Source organism: Pteronotus mesoamericanus, unplaced genomic scaffold, assembly GCF_021234165.1.
Source record: "Pteronotus mesoamericanus isolate MK-2021 breed Mesoamerican mustached bat unplaced genomic scaffold, CSHL_Meso_final contig_20, whole genome shotgun sequence".
Lineage (NCBI taxonomy): Eukaryota > Metazoa > Chordata > Mammalia > Chiroptera > Mormoopidae > Pteronotus > Pteronotus mesoamericanus.
This window is the reverse complement of record NW_026555085.1, coordinates 19,114,305-19,126,714: the sequence shown is the minus strand read 5'-3', so window position 1 is coordinate 19,126,714 and position 12,410 is coordinate 19,114,305. Positions and strand designations below refer to the sequence as shown.

At 37.6% G+C, this 12,410-nt stretch overlaps 1 protein-coding gene across 1 annotated transcript in view; it reads right to left on the bottom strand.

Annotated features, from left to right (window-relative positions):
• Positions 1-753: 753 nt before the first annotated feature.
• The window catches only part of TFAP2D (transcription factor AP-2 delta), a 52,840-nt gene continuing 41,183 nt past the window's right edge, over positions 754-12,410 (bottom strand). Inside the window, exon 8 of the mRNA XM_054568806.1 lies at positions 754-973. Coding sequence (XP_054424781.1) covers positions 754-973 — 220 coding nt within the window. The remainder of the gene's footprint in view (positions 974-12,410) is intronic.

The following is a 12,410-nucleotide window of genomic DNA, read 5'->3' as shown; positions in this document are numbered from 1 at the left end:
TTCATTTATTACTTAACTCTCCGATATAATGCCGACTCTGTTCTTAGCTATTGGGGAAAAATAAAGAAGGACTTAGGGTGAGGTGAGAATAGTCATACATAGAGGGGACAGAGTTTCCTGGAATTTTTCAATACCACCAAGGCACTGGTAGTTAAGTGGGCTGGGGGTGACCAAAATTTTAGAATTTCTGTCAGTTCATAGGACAAAGATTCATGACTGCCCTTTTGAGTTCCCAAAGCATTTATTGATGGATTGATTGCCAGATTGGTCTAGTTAATGGAAAGAGGCACTCTTGTTACAGGGAATTAAGTCAAGAAAGACTGGAGCTGTTAGCTCTGATGGTAGATTCCAGTTTGGTCATGCTTTCTGATCCCTACCTATGGCGTCGGGTAAGAAAGTGCATCAGTCAGATGTGAAAAAGCGTGTGCTGCCTCTCCAAAGTCCGCAAGTGCTTAAAACTGTGATGTATATAATTCAGAACAATAAATTACGTGCACGAAAGGAGTTTATCATAACATAAAATTAAAAAGTGACAATTTCATCACACAGTTACACTGCTGTTTTCCTTTTTTTCTCTTTTTTTTGTGGTTTTGTCCTTTTTTGTTTCATTTTTCTTTTCCATTTTTATTTTTTATGACAGTTCAGGGGAGGGTAGAGATTTAGTCCACTGAAGATTAATCACCCTCGATGATATATATATTAGAAAAAATATGAGCAGCAAGACTCTCTGGAAATAGATTCTGTTCGATGCAGCTAGTCTGTCTTTTCTGTTTTGCCCTCTTTCACCGCAGCCTCTGAAGTTTTCCGCAGGGGGGCTTTCTCCGAGTTGGCATGTCCTTGGCCAGAATCTGCCGCTCCGCCGTTTTTGTGGGTAGTGTGTTTTTCCAAGTAGTTCAGCATTTCACTGAGGACTGTTTGGAAAGTGCTTAGGGCTGCACAAATTGCTGGAGTCCCAAAGCCATGAGTGATCAAACTAGAAATGAGAAGTGGTAGGGAAAAAGAGATGAATGATTTACAGTATGATATAGGAAAATAAATCCCCCATTAGTCCACGTCCATCAATTCAACAGGCATTTATTATGTTCCTGAGTGGTGCCAGGCATTGTGGAATATAGAACACCCGTCAGTGTATTGCTTTTGACCATAAGAAATTTGGGATATATTTGGAAGAAGATTTATCCTTGATAGATTTGACATGCATTAATTATTAGCAAGTCTGAGTATTTAACACATGACTTGACTCTGACTCTCTATCTCATTAAGAAAGTCAAAAAACACAACTTTCTACACGTGGGAATCATCTCATTTTAAAAAAGTGATATCCATGATTGTGTGGGCATAGATCATACAAGAAGAAATCAAAATTGGCTGAGCATGCCTGATAGCTGTTTCTGATTTCATCCTTCTTCTCTTCATAGTAATTGAGTTTAACCTGGGCATCTAGGTTTGAACATAGGACTAACACTTCCACCTGCTTAAAAAGAAACTGAGTGCCTTTTACATCCCCTCAAAAATAGTTATGCAGCAATGCAGATGAGGATAACAAAACAAGATGGAAAGATCCCACACAGCTCCAGTCTCTTTAGTGACAGAAAAATAAAATTCTATCATGTGTAAACTACTCTGTGTTTGGGTAGCAGCTAATTAACTAATAATCATAACTAATGAGCAAATGTATCATGGCAACCCCAGTACATGTAGCCCTTCCAACCATAATAAATATCATTTCTAGTTGAATAAGTAAGTGCAGATTCACTTTTCGTGTGGAAAGAAGTGACCCAGATTGTTCACTTGGTCAGTTGTTTCTAAAGTAACACTGTCAGATTGATCCCCATAATTCACATTTGCAATAATACAGGAAAATATGCTTGACATATATTATGCATATGTTATAACATATATACAACATGGTATATATTGTATATGCAGAAAACCAAACTATTAACTACTTACAAGTTCTAGGTTGTTATAGCAGTTATCATTTTAGCAGTTTTAAAATCAGAACCATCCTCCATAATATGTTAACTAGCTAGTGACCCCTCTTAGGTTGTGTAATCTTTGGGAACAAAGACAATGAGGTTTTAAAACAATGAGAACAAGGGACTTAGGGTCTAATGCAGCCTACTAATACGTCTCAGTAGTGATAACAATAGGATGTACCACTGGGAATTGTTGTTTATATTAATGCATTTAATGGGCTCGGAACACTGCCAGACCTATAGTAAATGTTCAATATATGATAGATATTGTTGGCTGTGGGGTTTTAAGGGTGAGGGTAAGATTTTCTGCACATCCCTCATTATGCTGCACAGGTTGCTAGCACCTTTCATCTGGACATTTTACAAAGCTTGCCCTATGCTTAGGTCACAATTCATATGCATTAAAAAGGAAAAAAAACCCTTCAGTCTCCAATTACTAAGAAAACAAGAATGGTCAGTGCTTGGACAACTATGTACAAGCAGTTTGTAATGTTAGGACATCCTTCTAGTTCAAGCATATGCATATCTTTGCTGCAGTGTCTTGCACTGCTGAGCAGGAATACTGACCTCCACTCCATTTCTACAATGAGATAACCAAAGAGGAAGCCATATGCTTTAGGATTTATCAGGGAGTCTGGGCAGCATATGGAAATGATTGGAGTGGTGGAGAATTAATCATGGCTGTACCCACAAAAAGAACTGAGTGAAGCCATCCACTGATGTCTAGATGCTTAGCTCTGAGTATAAACTTCCTATTTTCTCATGCTTTATTCCTGCTTTAGGGCTCCTTGTATCATTAGATTTATTTTATTTTCCTCTCTATTTGCATGTCCTCTTGGTTATGACTGCCTTCTTCATCTATAGCTGAATATGCAGAATTTATTTTCACTAGGTTAAATATTAAAGTTAATAGCCAATGTCAGAGTTATGACTACATGGCAGGCCCTGTTCTGAGTACTTTACTCTGTATGGCCTCATGTAATCCTGGCATCAATAGTAAGTAGGTATTATTATCTCCATTTTATAGATGAAGAAACTAATGCCAGAGAAGTTGCATAATTTCCCCTAGAAATATGATATACTATATTGTCTTTGTGCTTATGTTCTTCTTACGCTGAGGGTGTGTTTTATTCCTTTTCTTTGAGAAATCACATTATGTTGGCAGTTTTAGCTTAGTTCCTTTAACTTTGTTCTGTGGGCAGACTTGAGGTCCAGAAAACATTCATTCTTCCAGCTCACTTTCCTGTATAAGACCAGGGTTTTAAAAAATGAAGTACAAAATGGATAGATCTGTACAAACGCTTTAATTCTCCATGTCCAGAAAAGGTGTCACCATAATGAAAGATTCTCAAGCTGGTATCCTTCCTGGCTAATGGCCTTTCCTGCTTCTCAAATACATATCTGCTCATTAGCAGGTTGCATAGTCATCTTGGCCCTGCATCGAGAACCAGGTGTGCCAAGTCTTCACATTGGCTCTGACCTTAGTCATTTTCTGATTTGGGGGAAGTTATGCAACCTTGTAAGATGACAATGGTCTAACTAGAACATCTGCAAGGTTCTTTCCAACTCTAAGCTTCAATTCATCATTATTAATGCTTATGGTGCTTTTCTTAAAATGTAGGACATGAACAGAAGGTGATGGAAGCTGAAAGACCACTGAGCTTAACAGAGAAAACAAAAATTGGTTGTGGAATATTCAACATAATAAAAGTATTTACTTGAACTGTTATATTTGAACCATACAAACATTATGTAAATTTTCTTAGTATCCTTAATTTAATATTACCTGCACATCAAAAAATATGTGTGGCCACTACATAGGATGATTCTAAATGCAAAGGATAGCCTCTGTTCTAGCAGTTTTCAGTGAGATTTATGAATTCAAATAATTAAAATAATCTAGTATTATATTAGAATAACCCACAAAAAAGCATAAAATCACAGGATGATTAAAAAAATTTCAGGGAATATCATGACAGTCTGTTAGCCCCAACCACTCCAGAGAAACAGGTGCATATCTCACTCTTAGTGACCTACAAAAAGGAAAAAAGGAAAAATACAGAATATACAGAAAAAGAGAAGAAAAACAAAACTGGTAACACTGACTTTCAGTCCTAGACAGAAAATAAACAAAGGTTATCTGTCAGGTAACACACTATAGTCAAATCTCCAAAGTCTTTAATAACAAAGATTGCTTTTGACTTTAGAAAATACCAGTTTTAACCACTGACTTAATATTTAAGTTATATTTGGCGTTTGCATATATTTTTATAAGATTAACATCAGAGAGCACTTCATAAGCAAATATTACCTGAGTTAAATCATGGTTTGAAGTATGTAGTCAAAATCTAGAAGTTCTAAATTAAATTTATGTAATTTATCCTCCAAGAGACAACAAGCAATGTTGTCATCATCATGACACATTTTTAAAATGTTTGTGGAACAGCAGCAGAGGATACAAATGTTGTATCTGATTTCTTAACACATTTGCATTCCCCAGGTCTATTTGCTTCATCTTTTGTAATCATGTGTTCTATTACTTTATTTTTAAAAGGCTTATCTCAGGCTTATGTCCTCTCCATCCCCAAACCTATGATGGTCATTCTTAGTTGGGTACTTTTGTCTGTCCTCTTTTTTTTTTGACCCAAATTCCACTTACCCCTCAAAGCTCTTTGGATGCTCTTGAAAAAAAAAAATAGGAGTTAGTTTCCTGGTCCCTTGATCAAAATATTGAAAAATATGTTCTCCTGCGAAAGTGATGAGAGAGGACTTAAATAGAATTTTGAAGATAAAGGAGTAACATTCCTCCAAAAATTGAAATAAGCAGAGAGAAGACAGCAGGAAGAAAATAGACCCATGAAGGCAAGAACTCAGTCATCAAAGTGTAGAAGAGGGTAGGTGGCTTACAACATAAGCATAAGTGACCATTAAAATTCACCAAATTTTAATGTAAGTGGCAAATAAGATTCTATGTATCTCTAAAAATTTGTGATTTGGGCTCTTACTATAAATTGGTAATCACAGTTACAGTCTAATCTTTAAAAAATACAAAGAGTGTTAAAACAAAGTGAAAACAAACCACGAACCATAGCAAAAACAATAAAACAACAAGGCTGAGCTGGGGCACTACTGTCAACCTACACTCGACCTTGACTGCTGCCAGCATTTGGGTGCCAGCAGGAGGCAGCAGACTTGGGGACAATGGGTAGGGACTTCAGTGTATGGAATCATTTGAGTTTACAAAGTCTCAGGATTCTTGGGTTCAATTTAGCAGTCTCTGATGTTTCGGCTTTGAAGTTCTGTTTCAAGAATGAGGAAAAGAAATAATGCAGGAATAGGCCCAAGGCTTGGGGGAGATAGTGCTAAGCTTACATATGAAAGATTAAATGGTCATTAAAATGCTTTGCTCTCTTACAACTGCCAATAGTATAACTGAGTTGAGAATTTTTAAGTATAAAAAAAAAAAGATGGTGAAGGGATTAACCAAAGAAAATTTATGCATGACCCATGCACACAGACAATGGTATGTTAATTGACTAAGAGAGCGGGGCTGGGTGGAGGTGGGAAAAGGGAGAAAAAACAGGAACAACGGTAATAGCATAAACAATAAAAAAATTAAATTAAAAAAAAAGAAACTCCTATTTCAGGATAAAGAAAGTAGAAGAATGTGTTTCTGAGACACTGGAGTTGTTAGGTAATCTTTGAAAAACCATGGGAGATGACAGAGGAAGTAGTGAGATGGGGCAGAGAAACATACCTTCATAACCGAAGCAGGGGAAAAAGAGATGCGAGAAACCCGGGGCTTTTAAATTATGTTTAATTAGTCCCTTAAGAAATTTCTTGTAATGAGATATTTTAAAGATCAGGTTTATTTAGTTTGAATTTACATATGTTAATATTTATGCTTTTTAGGTATATCATTCACAGAATATCTATAAACTCAGAGTCATGTAATCACCACCATTATCCAAAAAGTGTTCTTGTGCTTTTTTTCAGAATTCACTTTCCCCAACCCCAGTTACTGAGACTGAGTGCTCCAAATTCTATCTTTAGAGTTTGTACTTTTTCTTATAAATGTCATCTAAACTGAATCATAGAGTCCATAGACTTTTCTGACTGCCTCTTTTCACTTCACATAATAATTCTAGGTTCATCCACATTGTTGTATTTATCAATAGATTTTTTTATTGCTGTAAGTGTTACAGTGAAGGGATTTATAACAATTTGTTCATTAAATGGGTTATTACAAATATGAAGCATTAACATGTAAAAACATGGAGGTGATCATGTTGCTTGGTTCCATATGGAACTCAATAAAGTAACTGTACTAATTTTTTCTATAACAGTGTCATTAGAACAGTAACAATTCAAGTTACTGTAGAGTTTTAGCAATGAATCTGACAAATTCTCCTGAAATGCCACGTGACAAGTTGGGGCGGGGTGAGGGGTAAGCTAGCTGACAGCAGAATAAGGAAGAGTCACAGCTGGTCGGACAGTGAAGCCCAAAGTGTGGACTTAAGGGCAGTTGTCACCCTTGAAGGGCCTCTCCAGTGGACGCTGCAACACTCTCATTAATTCCACTCTGCTCAACATGTTAATTGACAACGTGGTTGAAGGCAACATGGATTTGTAACTTAATGGCTGGCATTAAAATCGAGAGGAAAATTCCTGCATTGGATAGCAGAACCAACGTGCAGAAATACCTTAATGTGGTAAAAAGCTTAGCTGGTGGGCCAAAATCAATGATGTGAAATTTAGGGGAGATTAAGGAAAACATATCCACTTGCAGTACATTGAGAGAGATCTGACTGAAGAGTAATTCTTAGGAAAATGTCTTACCAAATCACTAAGTCTAAAACTGAAAAAGCAAGGGTCAAAATTTGAGGTTTGGATCATAGCTAGTCAGGCTTAGTAGCTGTATTTACTTTGAACTATTTTTTCTGTCTCTAACTAGGTTCCAGCTCATTGATTTCATTTTCCCATTACTAATTTCGCACTGAAGAACAGGAAGGTTCTGACAACTGACTGTGAGCAATATAATCACCTGCTGAGAAAATCTAGACTGCTATTGTTTATGGCACCTGATGTTAGAGAAAATGTAACTTATATTTAACAGTCATCTTCTTAATTTTATTCATGGTTTTAAAACTCCTATTTTTCTAGCCCTCCCAATTAACATTCCCTAGAGCATCTTTCTGCAACATAAACCATCTCTTCAAATAGGCTGAGTTCAGGAAGGTGGTAACTATTTGCTTGATCCAGAGGTGAGGCCCTACTTTATGAGTTCTCCCCTAAGTGTTAGGGCATGTTCACATTTCAGTAACTGGAGGGACACCGCAGGGTAGGACACCTTTTCTGGAGAGACATGTGTGTGTGCAGGTGTGCGCACCCGTGGACTTACACTGTTTTTGCCTTTTTATAAGGTGGCTTCCTAACTCCTTCTTGACCAATGAACTTGAACTGAATAAGTTCTGATGCAGACTTTAACTTTTAAAAGGAAAATATGTTGCAACACTTCAAACTATATTCCCTATCGGTGGGGTTAAAATGGAAGAAATTGAGACTCGGAAATGAAAAAGTCATAGAGGATGAAAGAGAAGAGACCGCTATTTGAAAGATAACAAATTATGTTCCTCTCTTCTTTTTTCCTGTGTACTTTTGCTAATCAGATGTTAGTGACACCCCATCTTTAACTCAAACAATGTTTATACTTATAAACTGCACTCATGTGCCACAGAACAATGTTTCAGTCAATGACAGACCACATATATGATGGCCCTACACCATCTAAGTTTCTGTAAGTACATTCTATGATGTTTGCACAGTGAGGAAAGCACCTAAGCCACAGTTCTCAGAAAGTATCCCTATCATTAAGGGGAACCTGCCTGTACTTGACATTAATGATGAAGACTATCAAGAAACTTCTATACGATAAAAATTTCACAAACTATTCTTCACACCTTGTGATCCTTGGTTAAGGGCATTTGTTCTCAAGGCCAAGGCCTTATGTGTTAATCTTTAAAATCTGAACACTTCCATTGTTTATTTGAAGTGGAAGTTAATATAGGATTCTGAATGGACAATCTACCAGAGGGACAAGAGCTATTTTACTTTCCTTAACCTGAGTAAATATGGATTACATTTCACTAGCTATGTTGTATGCTAGAGAAATGTTACAAAGCTGTTTCCATAGTGTTGTAATTGTCCTTCAGAAATGTTTTATCATTAACTGATTTGTCTAAACTAATTTAAATTAAACCACTAAAGCAATTTTCTAAAACATAGCCTAAAGCAAACTCCTGTGGAATCTTCCCCTGGATTCTTCCCCTATCGTGGCAAGAGTTGGGCCTGAGTTCCAGCATATTCTTTCCACCTACTAAGCAAACACTGATTTAATATGTATTGAAAAGAAAATGAAACCTTCGTTACTATTTGTCACTGAAGGCTGGATCACTCCGTTGTATCCAGGGTAGTTTCAGTTCAGGGTAGTTTTTTCTAGCTTTCTTTTGATATACAAAATACTGGAAGTAATAGATACTATTATGCTATAAACTAGAAGACTGAAAATCAAGAGAAAATAGCCAACTGCTATCATCATTGAGGTAATTAGAGTAAACGCAAATTTCATTTTGTCCAATTTCAACTTTCTACTGTGACAAGCAAGCATCTCTTCCTCCATTGCTTTTGGTATGTGGAAAGTTTGAAATAGTTTGGGCTATTATTCCTATTATTTTGTTATGTTGCATTATTCCAATGGGTGTTTGCTATCATATATCTTTGATTTTCTGAATTGCATACAGATGCCACTGTCATCAACTTCAGTGCATTTTTTGGGCCTCGGGCAGTCATGCAAACAGCAAGATTTAAAGGGAAGGCAAGCATCCTTTTCCTCCCCTGCTGGATTATTCAGCTACTGCAGTAGCAGGTTTAGGTCCAAATATAGCCCCAGGCTCAGTCTGTATCCCCACTATAGTTTCTGGTGACAGCCAGAAAAGTGTCTCCTTGCACTCATGGGAACAGCTGTGAGGGCAGGGGGCTGGGAAAAAGACCCTGGAGAGCACAGGCAAAGGATTGTGGGGCTTCTTTCCAAAACCTTACTTCTTTCCAGAGCTCTGAGGGTAAGGCCCTTCATCTCTCTGAAGCAGCACAACCCCTGAATATAGGCCATGGAGCAAGAGCTCACCCTGAGGAAAGTAGCTGGATCCTACCCTCCTAGAACTTTGTGGCACCTGTTCTTTGTAGCCTAACTGGTTGAGAAAATAGAGGAAAAGGGAAACTGACTGACGGTACTTATCTTCTTATATTATTCCATGGTCCCCAGTGATTTTAAAATGGACTTTAATTAAAGTGCATATATAAGATATATAGTTCTCTGATGGCTAGAAATCACTGAAATTTTCTCATTAGCAAGGCCCTCAGCACACTCACAAATGTTCTGTGGGTCCTTCAGCCAGTGTGGTTCTCCACCCAAAATATATATGAGAAACACACAGGGAGCTTAATTTAAAAAATACCAGTGTGTGGATCCCACCCCAAAAATCCTGCTTTAATTGCTTTGAGATGAGTCCATATCAGTATTTTTAAGAAGTTTAAATGCAGCAAAGGAGTTGGATATATCCCCTTAGGGCCTAGAAATAGCACCTAACTATCACGTCTGCTATTCTTTTTTTGAGAAAAGGAGAAGGATGAATTTCTTCAGCATTTCCCCCAAGAACTTCTACAGAACCTTAGATCTATGGAATGGTAATATGTTTTCTGAGGGAAAACAAATTTCTGCGATCCAGTTTTGAAAACATGGGACTAAGTATTCCTTCCATTCAAAAATGGTCCCATTCAGAAGGTCCCGAGAGCCTTTGACATGCTAATGTACACTGGCATACTTCAAGAGCGGTCTAACAGTCAGGGTTTCTTGATCCAAGAAATACTTGATCATGAAACACTTTTAAGGTGCATCTCATGGGACTAGTGCTCTATGAAATACACTTTGGAGATAATGTGTTTAGGACTGCCCTGAATCTCTGCCAGACTGGGTGATGTATTGCCTCTCCACCCCAGTAAGGTCACATTCCTCCTGCTTTTCTCAGCCAGGAACTCTGAGTTCCCAAAATGAAATGGGTCCTTGGGATTCCATTTTACTTCAATCCTGCTCATTAGAAAAGGAGGCTAAGGATACAATCATTGCACACAAATTAGAAGAGACCAAAGTCAATCACACCCAAATCAACCTTTTAGAGGTAAAGGCATTTTTTGACATTTGTATCCTGTTTTGTTTTGTTTTGTTTTTTTACATTGGTAATAGAGCTTTTGGGGATAAATAAACCATTTTCTTAGATTTCTCCCCATTAGACCATCCATATTTTCTATAGTTTAAGGGAATTAAGACACTAATCTTAGGACTCTCATGTTTTTAGCTAAATTTTATTCAACTGTTGACTTTTCAAGATAAACAAGTGGCTAAAACATAAAGAGAAGAAATGAGATCCTATGGAAATAGAGCGTAAATAAAGACTTAAAGTGTAACAGTAAATTGGCAATGGGGTAAAACATCACTGGGCTAGAGGAGTTTCAGAGATCATCCAGCTTAACTGCAGTGACCCACAGATGACCATGCAGAGGCTGGACTGGCAGAGTGCCAGCTCTAAACCCCTACGTCCAGCTGGTGACCAAGGAAGGCTGAGCTAGGCCCCTGACATCCATCCTGTTTCCCATAATCCTATGCTTTCTCCCTATGATTGTTCTCCAATCCATAGCTCAGAAAATGAGAAATTATTTACACAAAGATTTACCAAAATTCTTCCCCAATGTATGCATTACTCAAAAATCAGTTATTCACACTTACTTATTGTAGGCTGTGTTTGCAACTTGTTATTAGAAACAGTTGTGCCCTGAAGGGTGTGGCTCAGTGAGTTGGGCATTGTCCCAAAAACCAAAAGGTCACCAGTTCAATTCCCAGTCAGGGCATATGTCTGGGTTGCAGGCTAGGTCCCTGGCTGGGGGCGTGCAAGAGGAAACCCACCCAGCCAATGTGTTACCATTGATGTTTCTCTCCCTCTCTTTCTCTTCCCTTCCTCTTTCTCTAAAAGTAAATAAATAAAATTTTTAAAAATATCAACCATTGACTCTGGTTTCTTTTATTGGAGTTACTGACCTCCTACATGCTGAACCTAAAATCCATAAAAATGTCATCAAATGACCTGCTTTTCTGTATGTATCTCCTGCAGCATTTTATTGTGAAGTACAATAAGTGTTGGCTACTGATTTAACTCTTTAATTTCCTACTTCATGTTAAGTGAATGTAAATCATGTAGATTCATACAAGAAGTGCATCATGGCTCCATTTGTCTGTTAAGGAAGTGAAAACTGCTGTCTGTTTTATTTTTAGTTGACACTGTTGCTTTTGAAAGTTTTACATCAAGGGAGACTCTTTTCTTGTGTGTCAATACAGATTATACTTACTTCTTTAACTGGTGAATAAGACCTGACAATTATGTTTTTTTGTACCTGAAAATGACATTCACTTTTGGAGTTTAAGTTTTAAAGTTGAATTTCAATGTTACATAAAGGAGCTGAAGTTTGGAAAACACAGGATTCTTTTTTCTTCACAATTCAGGCTCACAGTTTCCAATATTCTTAAAGAAGTTGGGCTTAGGTGTCCCCTTGAACTGGGCAGGACATCCTGAAGGAGTCTTAATAATTTTATTTCTTAAATGCTAAGCTTAGTTTTGTAACTTATTTCATGATGATTTCTTTTGGGATTGGAGCTTTAATTAAAATTTCATTTCTCTGCTGGCACTGAAAACTACTTTTAGAAGATTAAGGAATTTGTCTACAGTAGATTACCTTCCCCGCCACCTTCCAGTCCGAAGTTGTAGGGGGATGGGAACTACGTACACTGTAGGCTTTTGGAGAAGACCAAATATGCTCACGTTTACGTAAAAAGAAAGATCTCTTTAGCATGTTGCCCAACATATAGCACTCAGACAACGCTAGTTGAGTTGCCTTGAGTGAATGGCATATGTGAAACACTAAAGGAAATAGGTATGAATAGCCCAGGAAGAGAAAACACAGAGAGACATGAGAGCTGTCCTTAGAAATTGGGAGGACAACAGGATTGAAGTGACTCTGTAAGGCCCCCAAGGAGGGGAGCATTACGGAGACGGATGTTGCCTCCTTGGAAAAAGAGGCATTGCTAATAGAGCTGTCAGAGATAGTAGGGCTGCCTAGGCAAGAACAGAGAAGTCTATCATTGAAAGATTTCAAGCCTGGAATGGGTGACAACTTGACAGGGATGCTGAACAGAAGATCCAGATGTTGAAGAACAGTGGGAAATGTAAAGGGGCTTTCAACAGTGAGAATCAATGAAAACAATTGATCACCAGCAGGCACACAGTTATCTGGGAATGCCTATACATTTTTTAATTTTCAAAGCAT